Raw genomic sequence first — 20,976 nt, forward strand, 5'->3', positions numbered from 1 at the left:
ATTCTCATATCTGCTGTTTTCAGAGGTTCTGAAGCACCCGTCAACATTCTGAATATTTATGGCCCTTGTAAGGAAAGGCACCCTTTCTGGAACAAATTATTGTCATCAGAATTATTTGAGATTGAACCTTTGATGATTGCTGGAGATTTGAATATCACTTTGAACTCAGATGAGATATGGGGTAAAGGTAAGAGAAAAGACTCTCTGGCTTATTGTATTCAAAATGAATTGATGCGCAGGAATTTGATTGATATATGTCCAGCCCGAATGCAGCCTACCTGGGATAATGGTAGAATTGGTGATGCCTACATTGCTAAAAGATTAGATAGATTTATATTGCACATTGGCATCATAGATCGCTTTGGCATGCCAAGGTTTTTCATTGAAAACTGTTTCATTTCGTATCATAGGCCAATATCCTAAGATGGAAGGAGCAGAGAACAAGAAATGGGTATCCTTACAAATTCAACAGAACCAGGTTGGCGGATTCGGATTTTAATGCTCTCATTTGGAAATCTTGGGAAGATTTCCCCCCTGCAGATAAGATATCAGATTCCTTATCTTTTATTGAAAAACTATCTTCTATCAGGAAGATTGCTATGGCATGGAAACATAGGAAAAGGTTGGAAAATCGGAAAGAACTTCAGGCGATTCAAAAAGAATTAGACAAGCTTTCTGATGTATTTGCAACACATTCTATTTCATTTCAATCGTGCTGCCATATTAAAGAATTAGAGAGGAAAAAGCAGAAGATCCTGGACATTGAAGAAGCATCCTGGCGGCTGAAAAGCCGTGCCATATGGCTTGCAGAAGGAGATAAGAACACTAAACTTTTCCACCGATTTGCAAATTCCAGACGTGAAAAAAACTCCATTTGGAAGATAATGGATGGGGAAGGCGGTTTTCTACATTTGCAACAAGACATTTCTGAAGAGGCGGTTAAATATTTTGCAAATCAATATAAGAAATCTGGAGATGGCAGTATTGCGGACATTATCTGGGGGATTGAATCTTATCCTCATATGTTTGATGAAGGTCAAAATGAATCACTATTTCAGAAAGTTACTGAAGATGAATTATTGGGTGTCATGAAGTCATTTCATAAAGACAAAAGTCCTGGCTTGGACGGGTGGACGATTGAATTTTTTATTCACTTTTTTGACCTTGTTAAAACAGACTTGCTGCAGATGATTGAGGAAACAAGGACATCAGGTAAAATTCATCATCTCATATCATCTACATTGATTGCCCTTATTCCGAAGATTCAGGATCCGGCATCTTTCCAGGAATTTAGGCCTATATCACTATGCAATATTACATTTAAGATCATTTCGAAAATTATTGCCGGGAGAATAAAGGATACTCTTTCCAGATATTTATCTCAGGACCAGCATGGTTTTCTAAAGAACAGGAATATTTTGGATGCTGTTGCTAACACGCAGGAAGGCCTATTCTCAATGCACAAGAACAAAAGTGAAGCTATCATTCTGAAAATTGACCTTAGGAAGGCTTATGACTGTCTAGATTGGGGCTTCTTGAGGTGCCTTCTTGCTAAGATTGGTCTAAATTCCAATATGATTAGGTGGATTATGGCATGCGTGGAAAATGTAAATTATGCAGTCATTATAAACGGTATGCCATCCTCATACTTCTCGGCTGCTAGAGGTCTTCGTCAGGGTTGTTCGTTATCTCCATTATTATTCATATTGGCCATGGATGCATTAAGTCTTCGCATTAATATGGCTGTTCGGGATGGAAGATGTAGACCCTTGAAGATTTGCAGGGACAACTTTATATCCCACAATTTATTTGTGGATGACATCCTTATTTTTGGCATGCTATGCAAAATGACTTGGACATGTCTTCATGACATTCTGGTTCGGTTCCAAAAAGCCACAGGTTTGCAAATTAATGAAGCTAAATCATCCTTTTTCCATAATGATGCTAACATAAAATTTATTGATTTCTTAACTTCTTTATTTGGAATTGGGGCGAGATCCATCAAAGACGGGATGAAATATCTTGGTTTTCAACTTAAACCTTGCGGTTATTCTAAATCAGACTGGCTATGGATATTGGATAGATATTATAAGAGGATTTCAGGTTGGGAATTCAAAAGTCTCTCCTTGGCTGGTAGAGTGGTACTTGCCCAATCGGTGTTGGTTCAATTAGCAGTATACTGGGCTCATCTTTTCTATATTCCAGCGAGCATCATTCATATGATGAACAGACTTACAACTAATTTTATCTGGGGTGGTCAAGTGGAGAAAAGGAAATTTCACTTAACTAAATTATCAGATATTTCCTTGCCTAAGAAATTAGGGGGATGGGGTATTCTTAACTTGAGGATATTTGGCAAGGCACTAATTTGTAAGTCACTTTGGAGGGGTGTCTTTGGGGAAGGTCCATGGAGCAGAACTATAAAGAAAAAGTATATGGAAAATAAAGACATCATATACTGGTTCAGAAAGGGAAAGATTGGGGTCTCATATGGATCGACTATCTGGATGAGTTTTCGAAAGATTGAAACTTATTTTCTAAAAAATTTGATATGGAATTTGCAAACTGGGAATAAGATCCTCATAGGTATTGATCCGATTATCGGAGGGGGAAAAATCATTGATATTCCTAAGTCTCTGTTATACTTCTTTCACAGAAAAGGCTTTTTTACATGGAACAAACTGATTGCTTCTTGGCTGGGTCCTTTTCCAATTTGGAAGGACTCCACAAGTCTGGGTATGTCCGAAGATATGGCTCAACTGTGGATGCAGGTTATGAATAGCTTGAAGAATTGTGGAATCTGCCGTACCTTGGATGATGATGTCCTCACATGGAATGGGAAAAGCACAAAGGTGTCGATCAATGTTAAGGATACCTACACCAACCTTATTGGGATGCTATGTGTTCAACCTCAACAAATTTATCCTGTCATCTTTTGGAAGTCTGGCTGTCCACAAAAATCCATCTTATTTTCTTGGTTGGTATTCCACAACAAAAATTTGACATGGAATAACTTACAGAAGCGAAATTGGCATGGCCCTGGATTATGTTATGCTTGTAAATCAGCCGAGGAAAACAATTTCCACTTGTTTTTTCAATGTTCCTTATCTCAACAAATATGGCGAGACTTGGCTGCTCATTATGACTTTCCCTTTATTACACATAACTCTATATCTGAAGCATTTATTTGGTGGAGCTGTCAAAAAGTGTCATGGAGACCCATTATTATTTTTGCCCTTTGGCATATATGGAAGTGGAGGAATCATAGTATTTTTCAGGGAAGAAGAGACCCCTTCATAGTTGTCTTCGATAAGATTGTATCATCCATGGACTCTATCTCGGTTAAAACTTCTCTGGGTCATAAGTCAAAACAAGCGGATTCTCCACTGGACCAAATGCTATTCCCAAGAGTGTTCTTTGATGGGGCTTCTCAGAATGATATATGTGGATGCGGTGTTCAGATCTGCATGGATAACAACCTGCAATATCAAATATATTGGAATGGAGGATCAGGCTCCAACATAAAAGCAGAAGCTATGGCACTTGCAGGTTTACTATTTTTGTGTCAGTTTCTAAATATTCAATCTCTTCATATATTTGGTGATTCTAAAGTCATTATAGAACATGTCACTGGGAAACACCACATAAAAAATCAGTTCCTAGACAGTTGGATGTACAGAATCATGACTTTGTGGAAGGGCAGGGAGGGCTACTCAATTAGCCATATTTACAGAGCGCAGAATGTTCAGGCAGATATATTGTCCAAAAAGGGTCTACATTCTCGTCCAGGCTTCTGGAATATGGAGGTAAAATTTGAGGCAGAAAATTATCTCATACAGGAATTCTCCCTCCCTGGTTCTTAATTTTGTTTCAGAAAGACCCCAGGTATGTTCTTTCCTGTTTTTTATTTAGGATTATCTAAAATTCTATCCCATTCAGGCCTGCAGATGGATAATCCATCATATGAACATCTGCTATTTTGATCATGTGGTACTATCTAACTATCATCCCCATGCCGTAGAAGATTTTCATGCTGAATATCATGATGAATCAACTCTGTTGTTAAATTCTGTATTTTCTGTAAATTTGTCTTTTGGGAACTTTTGGCACAGATCTATCTGCCGTCTGTTTCTCAGGTTGGTCATGACCATTTCATAGACAAGATGTAATTTTGGCAGTTACATAACTTATATAATACTATTATGCTTTTTCTTCCTGAAAAAAGTACTCAGTTGTGCTTTTGTTTAGCAGTTCTGTGATAAATCTGCTAGGAATTAATTCCCCAGGTGCTAGGTTCATAAATTAACTTAGAATGTCGAAAATTAAATCTAACCTAGGTTATGATGAAAATTTGAGGACTCAGGTCACTATGCAGGGCTGTAAATGAAATTTTTGAACTGACTGGAGTGCTGAAATAAATTGTTGTTTCTAGCTGGCATAAATTAAGATCCTTGTTCAAAATTAAAATCTTAAACTAAAATGTATGGTTGGAAATTGAAATTTCTGAACTAAATTTGTGAAGAAAATTACAAAATATATATGCTGCGTTGGTTTTTGGGACAGCAAAACGACAGGTACAAGGGGCCATGTCCCTGGGATGGCTAGAGTGCACCCCCAGATTTTTTAGAGGACGGTGGGTTGGGGATGGAAATATATAATTAAAATTAAATATTAAAAATTTATAATTCACCACAAACATTTGTAGTTGCATCAAGCTTCTAAGCATAATAAGCTGTATTATGTGCATCCTTACACTTGCCAATTTTGAAAAAGATTGAGCAATTTAAAAAAGGACCACTATAGATGAGCAAAACACAGTTTAGTTTAGAAAATTTAAGAGTAACTGTTTGCAATAAAGTCCATGACGGGTCTATGAGACAAAAAACTATCTCTATACCAACTTTTCTTCCTCATATTTCTTGTTAATGATGGTTATGATAAAACATAGAAGGCATTCCCTTCTAAATAGGTTTTGCATATTTTAATAACTGTGTTGAAAGCCACTATAGAACACTTTGGTTCTGTAAAGAGATTAGATTCATATTTCAAATTAAGGTGATTGAATAGGAATTTATTCAAACATTAAATATCCGATCCAAGTAACTACTATTTAGTTGTTTTCACAATGCTTGATTAGGGATGGTGGAAGCACTGGACTTGAATGACTCTTGGAAGTCCATGTACAATATGTAAAAGCTGAGATGACCCAAAAAATAAGAACAAGAGCAATAACCAGAAGGATCAACCGTTTTCAATGTTGCGTTAACATTTTTTCTTGACATGGAGGTTTTGCTTGTTGCAATGTTGCTAATGAAAATAAAGTAGTTGAATCACTAGAAACTCATCATACAAAACCCATCTTTTGAGTTGCAACTTGTATAATATATTTAAATTCAGTGAAACCCATAAATAATGGACAGGAAAAATAGTCTTGTTTTCAAATTATCAATGTCCATTGTATATACCCTCCCACTCTTTTAACTTTTCGATTGTAAATATTCTTTTGTATATATATGACATATTCATCTAAGAAAAGTTTACTAGAAGAATAAGCAACAATAAAGTCCAAAAAAATAGATTGGTAGTGCATTTGAAGTCATTTGTTTTAGTTGTTTGTGTGTAGTGGATTTTGACATGATTATGTATGAAATATGCAGGGGGTGATGAATTGTTTTGAATGCAAGGACAATCCACTGAGACTCAGGGTTTCTATGGATGATGTAAGTCTTCTACTTATTTATGTTTATTTTCATGATGTCTCTTTCATTGGTAGTTACAGTAATAAGATATTTTTTGTCAATTAGATGTATGCAGGGCATACCTATTTGCTCTCATTTACCAATAATTTTTGGTGTATTTCTAATAGCACAACTTTATTTATTTATTATTTTTCAAGAAAATTGTCACAAGGAAAACAAAAGGATCTTGCTCCAAGCATCGTACATTCCTAGGTGGCATCTCTAGTAAACATGTTGTGTAGATTACTACGTCTAGCCTAGGCGGATTTTAAATGGGTTAATAACAACAATTTATGCACGAATGCCTTTTGTTACATCCCAAACATACACTTCAAATGTTAGAAAGTCTTTAAAATCTTTAACTAAGTACAACCCTAGGGGCACTTTGGAGGATTGACCAATGTGACCTTAACAATGCTTCCTCTCTTTTCATTTTGGCTCTTTTTCTGGACAAAATGTGACACCCTAGAAAATAAATGTTTCTAGTCTTTTTAGAGTAAGATAGATGGTGCAATTTACCAAGACTAGTGTTTGTCCATTTGGTTGATCTAGGTGGATATTGATGGCCACCCGCCAATTCCACTTGGACCCCCACCATTGTTTCTTTCAGCTTTTCAGTTTTTTTAATTGTAGCATAGTTTACTATTTTTAACAGTTTTTCGGGTCCTAAACTTCCGGAGCCGTTTTGAGGCCCTAAACGATGTTTTTTTGGCAATATTGTACCATCAATTTTTTGTATAAAATCGTATTTTCCGTCATAAACTCTTGGTGTTACATATCCTCGAGTTAGGTTTTTGGTTGTTTAGGGTTTGCTCTTATTGTTCAATAATAAAAAGGCCCTTGCACCTCGTTGTAACACAGTTCCGAGGCATGTAGCTGCCACATCTCTTCTTAGATAAGCTACCATTGCCTGAGCTAGTCTTATTTCCAGTTTGTTTGTAAATATATTTCAATGTTTGATATTAATGAAATGAAGTGTTATTTCTATTGCATCTTTGTATTTATGGTTATATCTGTAATTTGTTGCGTTCCTATTTAAATCGAGATCAGTGGTATCAGAGCGGTCTGCTCTTTCTCGGTTTTTCTTTGCATGTCCTCAACGAGGACGGGATATAAGGAGTTAAGGCTTGAACTAGTCGAACCTTTGCAAGACTAGTCTCGCAAATCTCGATGACCTCCCATGGCGGATGGAAAGAAAGACAACGGGGTAGGAGATCCTATCAAAATCTTGCTCAAAGAAGCCCTTGAGCGACAAAAGAACACGATGATGGACAACTTTTCCTGGATCCTTAAGCGACTACCCAAGGGCAACGCATCTACTTCTGACAACTAGTTTGGAAGGGCCACACCCTTTAAGGTACAAGTTAACTTTGACATTCCCATAATTGAGGGTCAGATAGATGCAGACGCTGTAGATAAATGGTTAAATATGCTAGAAGGATATTTTTCCGTTCATGATTTTTCCAGCCAGGAAAATATCACTTTTGCACTTGTCAAAGCAGCCCCCCACGTCAAGGACTGGTGGGAAACCAACTGTGAGCAGAAGGATGAAAGTACGAACTCACTGTTTTCAGCCACACCCACTTGGAACTCGTTCTGGGATGCCATCAAAGAGTAGTACTACCCCATCGGGGCTTGGGAGCTATGAGGATAAATACATAAAGTGGAAAATGCTGCAACAGGGGAGGGACCAAGATGTGCCGGAGTTTACCAATGTTTTTCATACCCTTCGCATGAAGTTGGGTATCAAGGATTCTGAGAAGCATTTGGTTCTCAAGTACCACGACTGCCTGCACATGTACATCCAAGACAAGATGGAATTCCTGGACATTTCCTCGCTTAGCACGACATATAGATATGCCGTCAATATTGAGCAAAAGTTTAAACAAAAGAAGCGAGACTTTGGATCTACGAATCCAAAGCAAGGGAAGGGTGCCCCCAAACCGCAGAACAAAGGACAAAGACAAGGCAGGGCGGCCCAGAACAACCCGCTAAAGCTGCAAGCAAAGAATAATGCTGCGAAGTCAAAGAAGGACACAGGAAAGTGGTGTGAGTTCCATAAGAGCTCCACTCACAACACAAGTGAGTGTCGGGCCAAGCAGTTACTGGTGGCTGAGCTAAAGGCTTCAGAATCAGAGGCATTTCTGACTCTGAGTTAGAACCCGACAAGGGGAATGACAGGGAAGCAGATTATCGATGCAGAGCCCAACACCACCACTGCCACCACGAAGATCCAGAAGGAAGAACTCGAAGATCCAGAGGAGGAGGAGCGCCTTTTCCACTCCCATATGTGGGTAAAGGGTTGCCCGCTACAGGTCATTGTCGATAGCGGGAGCCAAAAGAACCTCATTTCGGCAATGGTCGTGAAGCGGCTGGGCTTACCGACCACAACGCATCCACAGCCTTACACCATCAGGTGGCTTCACCAAGGACGAGATCTTCGTGTGAGCCAGCAGTGTCGCTTTCCGTACAACATCAAGCCCTTCACGGATGAGGTATTATGTGACATTGCTCCCCTTGATGTTTGTGATGTATTATTTGGCCAACCATACTTATGGAAGCGACATGCTGTGTATGAGTCAAGGCCTCGTGTTGTTATTGTTACTTTGGGAAATAAGTTGTACAGGATACCAGAGGTAGCACCGCCTATCGCCATCTCTTTGGTTACTGCAAAACAATGTAGTAAGCTCATTTCCAAAACCGGGAAATTTGTTTTCCTGATGATACACCCTCAGGGGAAGAAGAAGATGGTGGCCATGAACTCCAGACAGGGCCCCTCCGAACAAAAACAACAGATGGGCAAGGTCGTGGAGGAGTATGAGGACATCTTCACCTCCCCCGCAGGGGTGCCTCTGCACTATCAAGTCAAGCGCTCCATCGATCTGACCCTAGGTGCGCCGCTGCCCAATGGACCAATCTATTGACGCTCAGTTCTGGAGAAAGACGAAATCAAGAGGCATATTTCGGAGTTGCTGCAGAAAGGTCACATTCGTTCGAGTTCATAGCCCTGTGGGAGCCCAATCATGTTGGTACAGAGGAAGGATGGGACTTGGAGACTCTGTATTGACTATCGGGCACTGAACAAGATCACTGTTCGGAGTAGGTACCACGGATTGATGACCTTCTGGACCAACTGAAGGGGGCAAAATATTTTAGGAAGATCGACTTGAAATCAGGATATCACCAGGTACCAATCGAACACTCCGATGTGTGGAAGATTGCCTTCAAAGCCAAGGAGGGCCTTTTCAAATGGTTGGTTATGCCTTTCGGGTTGACGAATGCTCCTGCAACCTTCATGAGGCTGATGGATGACATCTTGCGGCCATTCACCAACTCATTTGTAGTGGTATACTTGGATGACATCTTGATCTTCAACTAGAGTTGGGAAGAGCACCTCCACCACATCCGACAGGTTCTCCACACTGTGGCAACACAAGCTATGTGCCAATTTGGAGAAATGCACTTTTGGCATGACCCAGGTTCAGTATCTGGGATACATTATTGATGAGCGGAGGGTGCATGTGGATCTAGCCAAGATCCAAGTCATTCGAGATTGGCCAACTCTAACCACTCTGACAGAGCTCCGCAACTTTTTGGGTCTTGCCAATTTCTACCATAGGTTCGTGTTGGTATTCTCTCACATCACTTGGCCCTTGAGTCAAGCCGCCAAGGGAGGAGCGAAAGCAAAATTCTTTTGGTCTGAATCTCAGCATAAGGCATTCACAGAGTTGAAACATCGCCTTTGCTCTGCACCAGTGTTCACATTACCATACTTGCAACAACCATTTGAGATCGAGACAGATGCCTCTGACTATGCTATTGGGGTAGTCCTTACTCAACAGGGGCATCCAGTGGCATATCACAGTGAGACACTTTCAGGCACAGTTCGGAAGTATCCCACTTATGATAGAGATGTATTCCGTTGTGCAGGCTTGCTGACAATGGAAGCATTACATTTTGGGGAAGGAAACAGTCATCCACACAGACAACCAGCCGTTGCAGTTCATACAGACGCAAGGGAAGTTGCAGAATGATCACCATCAGAAGTGTTCCACATACTTGCAACAATTCCATTTGAATATCAAGTATAAGAAGAGCAACACTAATAATGTTGCAGATTGCCTCCGTTGACCACCGATCATGGTGTTAACCACCGTGCTCAACTCTTGTGGGCACGAGACTTCTGATTGGCCACTTCTCTACAAAAGCGACCCAGAATCCGACCACACATACTAGACGCTCTTGGAGGGTCAGCGAGTTCTAGATTTTCACCTCCAGAATGCCCTATTATGCCACCTGGACACCTTTGTGTTCCTTCAAGCAAGCATGCCAAGATGATTTGGGAAGCAACTATAGTCAGGCCACTGGACATTTCAGGGTCGAGAAAATGGTGGCAATACTGCAAAAGTATTTCTATTGGACGAACCTTCGACAAGATGTCGAGAAATACATCAGATCCTGCGCTGCTTGCGCCATCACCAAACCAAGCATCAAGAAGCAAGGCCTCTGTATTCCGCTACCTACCCGTAGTCTACTTTGGGAATCCATCTCCATGGATTACATGTCGAGCCTTCCTTATACTAAGCATGGAGACGACTGTGTTTTTGTGGTGGTCGACAGATTTTCGAAGATGGCCATTATGGCTGCCCGCAAGAAGAATATCACAACGAAAGCCACTGCTAAACTCTTCTTTGAACGAGTGTGGGTACACTTTGGGATCCCACAGTCTATCATCTCAGATCGGGACAACAGCTTCCTTAGTACATTTTGGTCCAGTCTCTAGTCGATGCTAGACACCAAGCTCACTAAGTCCACACCTTTCCATCCTCAAACTGATGGCCAGACAGAGGTCGTCAATAGGATGATTGTACACATTCTGCACATGTACAACTGAAAGCATCCACGCACATGGGATGAGAGCCTACCCTATGTCCAGCACAACTATAACTGGGCTCTCCACAGCTTGACTGGCCACAACTCTTTTCAGGTGGGCTTGGGATTCCAGCAACTATGTCCCATTGATGTGGCCATGCCATTTGCAGCTACTTAGGCATATTCGACTCATGTCTAGTGCAAAACCGATAAGGCAAACAACTTCATTGAGCACATCCAACATATCTGCCAGCAGCTCCATGACATTCTGGAGAAATCAAGTGCCAAGTACAAGCAGCAACATGATCAACATCGGGTGCCACACAAGTTTAAGGTAGGCGACAAAGTTTGGTTGCGTTTGCAAAAGGATCGCCTTACCGGAGCCGATCAGAAACTTAGACCACTCCGATATGGTCCTTACACCATTACCAAGGCTGTGGGAGACAATGCATTTGAGTTCAACATTCCCCCATTCCTTGGCCTGCACCCAGTGTTCAATGTGGACCGCCTTCGAACATACTTCCCACCATTGCTAGACACATCAAACATTGCAGAACAACTCACACCTACAGAGTTAAATCCAGATTGCATGGAACATGCCACAACTGATCGGATCATGGACACACAGATCAAGCACACTCGCCATCAGAAGATCCAACTCTATCAAGCTTTCAAAGCAGGCCAACTCCTTCACCAGGGCAGGTGGCTCACCAGGGACCAAGTTCAGCAGAAGTTTCCCATCTCATGGAGGAAGTCAACACAATGGGGACCATTGCTTCTTAAGGGGGGAGGAATTATCCAGGTGGATATTGGTGCCACCCACCAATTCCACTTGGACTTTTACCATTGTTTCTTTCAGTTTTTCAGTTTCCTTAATTATAACATAGTTTACTATTTTTAGCAGTTTTCGGGTCCTAAACTTTCGGAGTCGTTTGAGTCCCTAAACAAACTTTTTTGGCAATCTTGTACCAACAATTTTATGTCTAAAATCGTCTTTTCCGTTGTAGTCCTAGGAGAGATCTTTCCAACGGTGTATCATGCGTGTCAAATGGAGATCATATGACCAAGTTGCGACCCCATAAGTTGGCTGTCCAACTAACGCCAACGGGGCCCATAAGCTCTTGGTATTACATCTCCTTGGGTTAGGGTTTTGGTTGTTTAGGATTTGCTCTTATTGTTCAATAATAAAAAGGTGCTTGAGCCTCATTGTAATGCAGTTCAGGGGCATGTGACCGCCACATCTCTTCTTAGGGTTAAGCTATCATCGCCCAAGCTAGTCTTATTTCCAGTCTATTTGTATGCATATTTCAGTGTTTTATATTAATGAAATGAAGTGTTATTTCTACTGCATCTTTGTATTTATGGTTATATCTATAATTTGTTGCGTTCCTGTTTAAATCCGGATCATTGGTGTTGTGTATCTATTATATTCTTTGCATGACTAGCCCCATGAGCCATTCATTGTGCTGAGCACATTGGTTGGGGGGAGGGGTCACAAGTGGGTTGGAAACCCCACTAGCAGGAGGCAATAGTCCCAATGTCGAGTAGAAAAATCATCAATAGTTTTTCATTGAGAGGTTCTTAGTGAGCGATTTTTCTCGGTATAGTTTTTGACTATGGTTGTTTTATGACACATGATTTTGTGGTCCATGGTAATGTAATTTTGGTTTAGATTTCCAAGGTGAAATCTATGTGTTAAATGTATGTGCATTTCATCTTTTCTGTTATATTAAGAATTTGTTTGCAACAATTAACTCTACATGGTCAAAAACTAGATTTGGTATTGTTACACATCCAGATACATGGATAAACCTAGGAGAATTTTTTTTCCTAAATTGCAGCTTGCTAGCTAGTGACCCTATCGTGATCGACATGTAGCCAATCTCAAATGTCTCTCCTCCATGATCTTGTCAGTATATTCATTTATCTAGCCTACTTATTCGATGAAGATGGGTCATCTATTGTGAGGTACTTCAATTATTTTTCCATTGAAGTGCTTTCATTTAATGTTGAAGGCATTTTAGTATGGATCTCAGGTTGAAATTTAATTATAGACTGCTATTTCTAGTATATTTGTTTTCGTACTTTGCCCTGGTGGTTATCATGTGTCCCTAGTCTAGTGTGACCTTCCTTAAGGTCTTTTCTTTCACTGCCTTGGAGGGGCACAAGAGAAGGTTCTGATGGTGGTAGTGCTCCATGTTATTTATAATTAACATTTGTCATCATTTTGCTACATCTGTTATCCCATTTTTTGATACGTTGTTGTCAATCGCTTGTGCTGCTTCACTATTGGCTTTGCCCTATGAGAAGAAAGCGTTGAATATACCTGTGGTTGATGCAATTGTAATAAAAGAAAGAGCACGAGCCAAATGTTATATGCAAGAGAATGGCAAGGGATGTAAATCGAGTAAAAGGTTGATCCCCTCTTATATAACCACTCATCCCTGAGAGTATCCATGCATATTACACCTATCAAAGTAAAATGAACTCTCTCTAGAGTCTAAACATCCCTATTTTGATGAAGCAACAAACTGTTTCTGATTAAAGGGGGATTATATGATCATTGTTAACAATAAATCCATAAAGCTTGTTAAACAAGTTATATCAATGCAAGAAAGAAAAAGGAAAAGTATAGGGGGTTTGGAGAAAAAAGTGTGATGGAAGATCAAAGAACTCCCTCTACAAAGGCGCTCATCGCCAATGGTTTTTCATAACCTAGTATAAGACTAAGACACTTTTCATGAAGTAAACCACACGCCACAAAACCTATCATTTGAAAGGGTTAGCTTAAGAACTGTTCCTCCCCTTAGGGTTGGAAGCACCTAATAATTTCATATTATAACCCTCCCATATCTAAGTGAGGTAACTTATACATAATCATAAGCTAATTGGGCATTTGAAAATGATGCTTGTGTGAAATACTTTAATGGATTTGGCATTGAATATGTCCACGTTGATGCTTTTATGGTTCTTGTACCCATGATGTCAATCTCACTTGATTCCTTGAGTGTGTGCTAGATGATTCTTCACGTCCCCAGTCTAGCGTTGTACCTTCTTGGTGGATGTTGCACTTATTTTGATGGTGATTGATCACTTGGGACCTGTTTGGAGGGTCAGATGCAACTTCTACCTTGATCATGTCATGGATTTCCTTGAGGTTGTCATCATAGATCCTCTTTTGATATGATGTGAGGTATTTTGAGGATGGCATGGGATTTTGAGGGATATTTTGGTGATATGACATCTCATTTAGATGGAGATCCATGACTTAGGGTGTAAGTAATACACCTTAAATTGTTCCTTATACCTTTACGTGGAGAGACATGCCCTTTTGATGATGTCACCTTTGGTGGACATTAGACTCACATGTGTGGGCTAGTTGAGGCTTGATTTTATGTTATTTCATTGATTGGGCTATATTTGGGGGTCAGCTTGTTATCTATCTAACTAGTATAGATAACAAGGAGTGTGAACAATGGCTTTAGTGCAGGGAGCCTATATTATGTCGCATTCATTGATAACTATTCCAAGAAAACTTGGATTTTCTCATGAAGACCAAGGATGAGGTCTTTAGGTAGTTCCAGAAGTTCAAGGCCTAAGTGGAGAACCAAATAGGCAAGAAAAGAAGCTCTTGAGGTTGGATAATGTGAGTGAGTACACCTATAATGACTTTAAGGGTTTCTACAAGTAGGAAGGGATCAATAGAGTTATGATAGTCCTGTACAACTCTCAACAAAATGTGTTATGGAGAGAAAGAATCAATCCATCATCAACTTTTCCAAGGCTATGCTACAAGGCCAAGTTCTGCCCATATGCCTTTGGGAAGAGCCATGTAACATTGCAGTATATGTATAGAACAAGAGTGCTCATAGGATATTGGGGGACAAGACTCTTAAGGAAACATTCATGGAAGTGAAGTGAAAGATAGGGCACTTGAGCATCTTTGTTTGCCTAGTATATATCCATGTGCTTGTTGAGGAGTGGAAGAAGCTGGAGCCTTCGGGAGATAAGGGAATATTTGTTAGATATAGTGAGATGTCAAAAGCTTATAAGATCTTCTTACCTTTGCAGAGGAAGACAATTGTGAGTAGAGAAGTTAAGTTCGAGGAGAACTTGGCATCTAGGAAGTCTTATGAGTTGCCACCTACTATGAAAAAGGACAAGGAGTAAGAGGGTCTGAAGGAAGAACATGGTTTAGAGACTTCCACTTCGGGGTGTCAACGTTCAGGTGGGGAGGAGTCAATAACTCCTAATTTTTTAGGAGACCTAGGTGATTTGTGTTAATTTTTGTAGCTTGGGAGGTACTCCCACAAATCATAGGTACTTGATTTGTGAGGATGTTACCCAAAAAACCAAGGGTTGTGGGAAAAATACTCAAGTGATGCCTTCTAACCCTAAGTGAGTGGGAAAATAACTCTAACTTAATATTATAAGTGTAAGTGGGCAAAACCCTAAAAGGATCTAGAGTTTTCCTAAGAAACCCTCAAAGTGAAATATAAATAGAGGCCAATGTAGAGGCCTACATACACATTGTGCAGAGATCATTCGTGAGAGGGAGCATATTGTGAGATAGCCGCAATAAGAGAGCGAGTTGGAGGCTTGGCCAAGTTTGGTAGGCAAGGGTCATTGCCCCAGAAAGAAGCCGAGTCTGTGGGCATAAAATGGAGTAGGTTCTTGTGCAAACCAAAGTATTGTTCTAGGGTGTAGGATGCCCAAATCTAGCCGCAGGAAAAGGTTGATTAGGGATGAGGTTAGGCTGGATCCATGATGTAGGAGAGGTTTAAATGAGCCTAGAATAGTCTACATCTAAGAAAAGAAAGGGCCTAGATTAGAGTCGCAGGCTGAGGCTAGAGTAGGGTCGAGAACAAGTTGGAACATAGCTTGTGATAGGGCTGAAAGAGGGGCCGCAACTATTCTGTGCTAAGGCCACAAGCAAATATGAGGAGGGCCGAGACTGTGGTGTAGTAGATCTGAGTGTGATATGAGATTTGGCCGAGTTGCAAGTTGATAGGGTCAAGAGCAATGTGGAAAAAGTCGTAGTCGGGATTAAATCGACAAGGGTCTAGAAATTGAAAAAGTCGTTGAAGTCAGGAGGTTTTTGAAAAAATCGGCAAAATTAAAAATATTCGAAAATATTCATTTTTTTTAAGCATCTAAAGTATCCACAACATCAAATAAATGCATTTCCACATAAACATGAAAAGAAAGCTAATATATAATATGTATATGAAGTCTAGAGCTGCATCACGTATCAAAATAGTGAATCAAGTCCTGAATCTCGAGTCCTATCTCAGTCTCAACTATCAAGACTCAAAATATCAACAAAAAACATAATAAATGTATATCATGAGTCAGTTACATGTCATAAAGTAATTAGTCACTTAGATCCTCTACCCCTTTTAGGGAATAGGGAATGGGTTTGCCTTTTCTTTTATAGGAAGAAGGCCTTGCCCTTGGAGCTACAACTAGAGTCTGTCGTCCTCTAGAAGCCAATAAAAAAGGTGACCTCTGTCCTTTGCTGTTGCCTATCCTAGATGGTGTCACCTCCTCCTCCTCAGCCTCCTGACCCTAATCCTCCTCCTCCTCTACCTCTGGCTCTCCCTCTCTTGCAACTGCTACCTCCTCTGCCACTAGTGCCTTTGGATCCACATCTAGCTAATCAGGGATCGAGTCTGTGGCCGACCTCTCAGTCTCGACCCTCCATGAAGCAGTGGTATCAATATTGTCCAATGAGATGGTTTCCACATCAGGAGTTTTTTGAAGTTGTCTCACCCACAATCATGTTGGGAATCATGGTTGCCGTTAGACCAAAACCCGCAGGGGTTAGTCAATGATCGCATCACCAGAGATAAGGATCCACAAGAGGTGGTTAGTCCATGTTGTGAAACACGTGGGGAGCGTTGGTTTATCCAATGTCCAACAAATCAAAGATTTTAGTAGATGTAGACCATGTCATTGAGGTGTTGGGACTCCAACCTGTATTAGGGTCATAGATTGTAAATTAGTACTTAGAAAATTTAAATATTGAAAATAATAAAATGAATTCAAAAAATGAATTTGAATTTTTTTTACTTGTTGCGCTTTTTGCTATGTATTTGGTCAAATACACTCCAGTTGCGCTCACACCCAAAGGAACATGTTTCACTGAGCACTTGAATGGCAATCTTTTGGAGATGGTGTACTCTACCACCATAGCTTGTCCACCAAGCATCTACAAGTTAAAAGTAAAATGAGAAACATAAAAAAAAAAGTTAAAACATTGAAATTCTAAACTTGAAGCAAATTATGAAGAGAAAATGAATTATGAAATTTGAAAGTTGAAAGTTGAAACAAACTGAAGCTTACCTGGCATTTTGGTCTTCCTATTCTTAATAGCCATGGTAAAACCAAATGTGCCACTTGGCATCCTATATATCTTCATTTCTTTAAAAATATCTTCACGTTCTTGCTCAGATGCCACCTCAACATTAAATTTGAAACCACAAGAGTAAGAAAATGCGGGGTTGAGGTAGATACCTGCAACATGAATGGTGTGATGGAGGGTATTGTTCCATCACGCATCAATCACTCTCCATATGACCTGTTGTTTCTCTAACCCCTCGTCTCGCTTATCTTCATAATAAGCACGAATGGCTTCTTTGGCCCTATCCACAGCCTCATACAAGTAGCTCATTGCGGACTTGTCTCCATCAACCAACCGAAGAACCCTTACCAAAGGTTCTGAAATGGCACACACTTCCTCTAGTCCTGCCCAAAAGATTTGATCATATGAAACTAGTCTACATATGCCCTCTCGCTCTGGTTTGCGGCTAATTGATAAAGCACACCAATCTTGTGAAAGAAACATGCTCTTCACATCCCACATAGAATTCAACAAAGAATGAAGAGATATGAAGGTAGTGGCAAGTCGTGTAATGGCAGGACACACCAACTCTTTGTTGTTGGTGAATCTTGTCATCAAGCTAAGCACAAATGCATGATTATATATAAATTTTGTTATGCTCCTGGATGATTCAAGAATATCCCTCACAAGAGGAATCTTACCTATATCCTCCAACATCAAGTCAATACAATGAGCAGCACAAGGTGTCCAAAACAAGTTAGGATATCTCTCCATAAGCAACTTGCCAGCAACAACATAATTTGCAGCGTTGTCTGTTATGACTTGGACAACATTTTGTGGATCTACTTCTTGAATGAAGATGTCCAAATTCTCACATAATAAATGCGCATCTTTAATGTGTGCACATGCATCAACAAATTTCATAAACATTGTCCCCTTGAGACAACTAACCAAGAAGTTAAGAAGAGTCCTACCCTTCTGGTTAATCCAACCATTTGACATGAGTGTGCATCCAGTGTGTTCCCATGATGCCCTAAACTCCTCCAATCTAGGAGTGCAATCAACATTTTCATCTTGAAGAAGAGGCCCTCTCAACTCTGCAAAGGTAGGGACTTTGTACCCCTGGCCAATGACAACAACAACATCAAACATGGGTTGGTAGAATGGGTTTGTCTTGTCAATGTTGAAAGGAACGTCACTCTATAGAAGTGACTTACTGACCACCTTGTCATCTTCTGCCTTTTCCTTTTTCTAAGTGCCGATTTGATGCCAGGTTGTGCACCAGGTGTGGTTCTAGGAACAAAAAAAGATGAGAAAGTTGAGGGGTTGGGACATGTGGGTGTGGAAGGTGATGCTGAAGAACCACTCTCACTTCCTCCCACTCTTGAGGCCTCTACAAGTTGGCTTTTTATTGCTGCCTTGGTGTCTTTTCTCTCATCTTTATCCATCAATGATTTATTGGCCTGCCGGATGATTTCTGGAGATGGATTTGGGCAAAGTTATATATTTTGCCCTGGAATTTGCCCCAAATGGAATTTTAATCTATTGACAATTTGACACCCTTGACATATTCTTGCCACACAACTTGCAAGTCAAATACATTCTATTGACCCCCCCAGATTCAGTTATAGTATCAGTTTCACCATATTCCCACATGGGGTCCAAAAGTGTTGGCATTTTGTTTGAAACTTTGAACTTGGGCACAACAAAAAATTGAAAAAAATTAAAAATTGCCCATCACATAAGAAGCCAAAGGCCGCATTAGTGCATAAATGGGGATTGTTGAAGGAGGGTTAGCACAGGTCCAGAAGATATATTCGGCCTAGGAAAGAACAAGTATATAGTATCACAAGGTGCCCGAAGCAAAGGGCTGAGATTATTATTCTAGGACAACCAAGTGCATCTAAGGAGGAGGGAGATTATCCTTAAGAGGTTCGTGCTACAAGGAGAGCTGAGACCCTTTAGTGGCTTGAAGAGAGGGCGGAAAGGCCTATGATGAACCTGACCTAAAGGCCGAGTATTCTCATGATGCTGCGCTAAAAGGAGAAGGTTAGACAGGAAGGTAATGCTGAAGTTTGTTGACTGAGGTAACCCTAGACAGTGGCCGTAAAACCTTAGTCAAGGTTCAGTCCTACAACTGTGAACTTGTTATGTAACAGGTGAGAGGTTGTGTCTTTCATGAGATTGTTGTTAGGTGATGAAGAGCTGTCAGTGAGGGCTATTGACAACAGTATGTTCTGCCCCAAAGTTCTGTCTTGTTTGAGCATAAAACAATGTTTAGTGAGTAGATGTTGTATGCCCTAGTTAGGGCTTCCCTCTAAAGTATGCTGCCACTAAAAGACTGCTAAGAAGTTTAATAAAGTCACTCATATTTTCTGTGCACGGGAGAAAGGAAAAAGACCCTAAACAAGAGACATATAGACAGTGAATTTGGCCGCAAATTTTGGGTGTATTGCGCAGAGATTCTATGTATATGTCTGTCCTGAAGTGGGCTGTTTCCAGCCTCTAGTAGTTGTAGAGAAGTGCAAATTAATGAGCAGAGTATAGGGCTGATAAAATGAAGGGAAATAAGGGTCAACATGAAGCAGTCTCAGTGGAACAGGGAACTGCTTTGAAGTGGTTGGTTAAGGCTGTCCTAAAATACTTAGTATGGTAGATTTGTGAAGCTCTAGATCAGTCAAAGGGTTGACTGTATGAGGGCAGTCTTGGAGGCCCTAAGGAGAGGTGATAGGAGCAACATGTGTCATAGAAGTAGGGCAGATGTGTAGGCCCTAGGATCAACACTCTCAAGTGACAAAAAGGCTGACAAGTGGGCAGATCTGAAAGTAGTGCAGGATGCAGTAGATGAAGACTTCAAGTGCAGGATCATGAAAGAAGTCAGGAACTTTGAGGAGGTAGATTGGGAGCCCTAGTTTAGTGAGTTGCAGTAAGGCAAACTCTGTAGTAATAGGGCTGCTTGTGGAAGCTACAACAGATCTCCACGGAATAACAGGTAGCTGATGTAAAGGAAGTAGGAGTATTTCCAACACAATGTGAGGCTTGTTGATGTACTCTCCCTGTTTGAGAGGGAGTGAGTATGGATTTCTCCTGTCAGGTTGAGAGGGAGTAAGGTTAGACACATGGTTCTCCTTGTGTCAAGTATTGTGACGAATTAAGATTAATATCCTAAGACAAGTACATGGACATGGATAAGGATAATGGTGGATTGGATAAGCATCTTGGACAAACATTCTTGAGTCATGTACTCTGGCATATTAGGATTGACATCCTAAGTCAAGTACATGGATTTGGATAAAGGATGGTCTGGTGGACTAACATTTCTTTGAGTAAAATGGTCTGGTGGAGGACATACTCCGGGTATCCTAGGTGGAGTATGTGCCTCGAAGAGGCCGTGTGATGTCCTATGGAATGCCTCCCAACATTATGCTTCGATCTTATGGAGAGATAGAGTGTGCCTGTCAAGGCCTTGGTAATGTAACAATGTTGGCTATGATGATACTATCATCATTGATGCTTATCAATTCAAATCTATTCTTGTGAGAATATTTCATTTTGAGATTATTCTGTTGTGTCGATTATGAATACCTCCCTAGTTAAGAGGGAGTGTTGAAATTGTAACTAGGTTCGATCTTCATAATTATCTTTGTACTTGTATCAATATATATTTCAAACAAAATTGAAAGAAGAAAAATATTAATTTTTTTATTATTATTATTATTTCTAGTTAAAGCATGTTCTTCATGCTTCTAGGGCTTATTGAGTCAAAAGGAAAATTATTTTGTCAAGTCCCATATGGACTTTTATAAAAGAAAGAAAAATAAATTTTATTTTAGTCAAAAGTCAAATACAAGACCAAGTCGTCCCTCCAAGATTGTCAAGTCGACCTGCCCAAGGGACGTGACCCTTCTCATGGCCAAACAATTATATATTGGCAACCAAGCTTCATTATTTGGAAACTAATTCAGATTTTTTTTTTTTGGAAATTCAATCATCCAAAAAGAAAGTATTTCTCTGACCAACGAA

General features: G+C 40.3%; 1 protein-coding gene across 1 annotated transcript in view; it reads left to right on the forward strand.

Annotated features, from left to right (window-relative positions):
• The window catches only part of EMB2737 (embryo defective 2737), a 390,042-nt gene that overhangs the window by 174,541 nt on the left and 194,525 nt on the right, over positions 1-20,976 (forward strand). Inside the window, exon 5 of the mRNA XM_089378363.1 lies at positions 5,658-5,720. Coding sequence (XP_089234489.1) covers positions 5,658-5,720 — 63 coding nt within the window. The remainder of the gene's footprint in view (positions 1-5,657; positions 5,721-20,976) is intronic.

The sequence above is a fragment of the Pinus tabuliformis genome, chromosome J, assembly GCF_031772625.1.
Source record: "Pinus tabuliformis cultivar Carrire ecotype Pingquan chromosome J, CPIR1, whole genome shotgun sequence".
Classification (NCBI taxonomy): Eukaryota; Viridiplantae; Streptophyta; class Pinopsida; order Pinales; family Pinaceae; genus Pinus; species Pinus tabuliformis.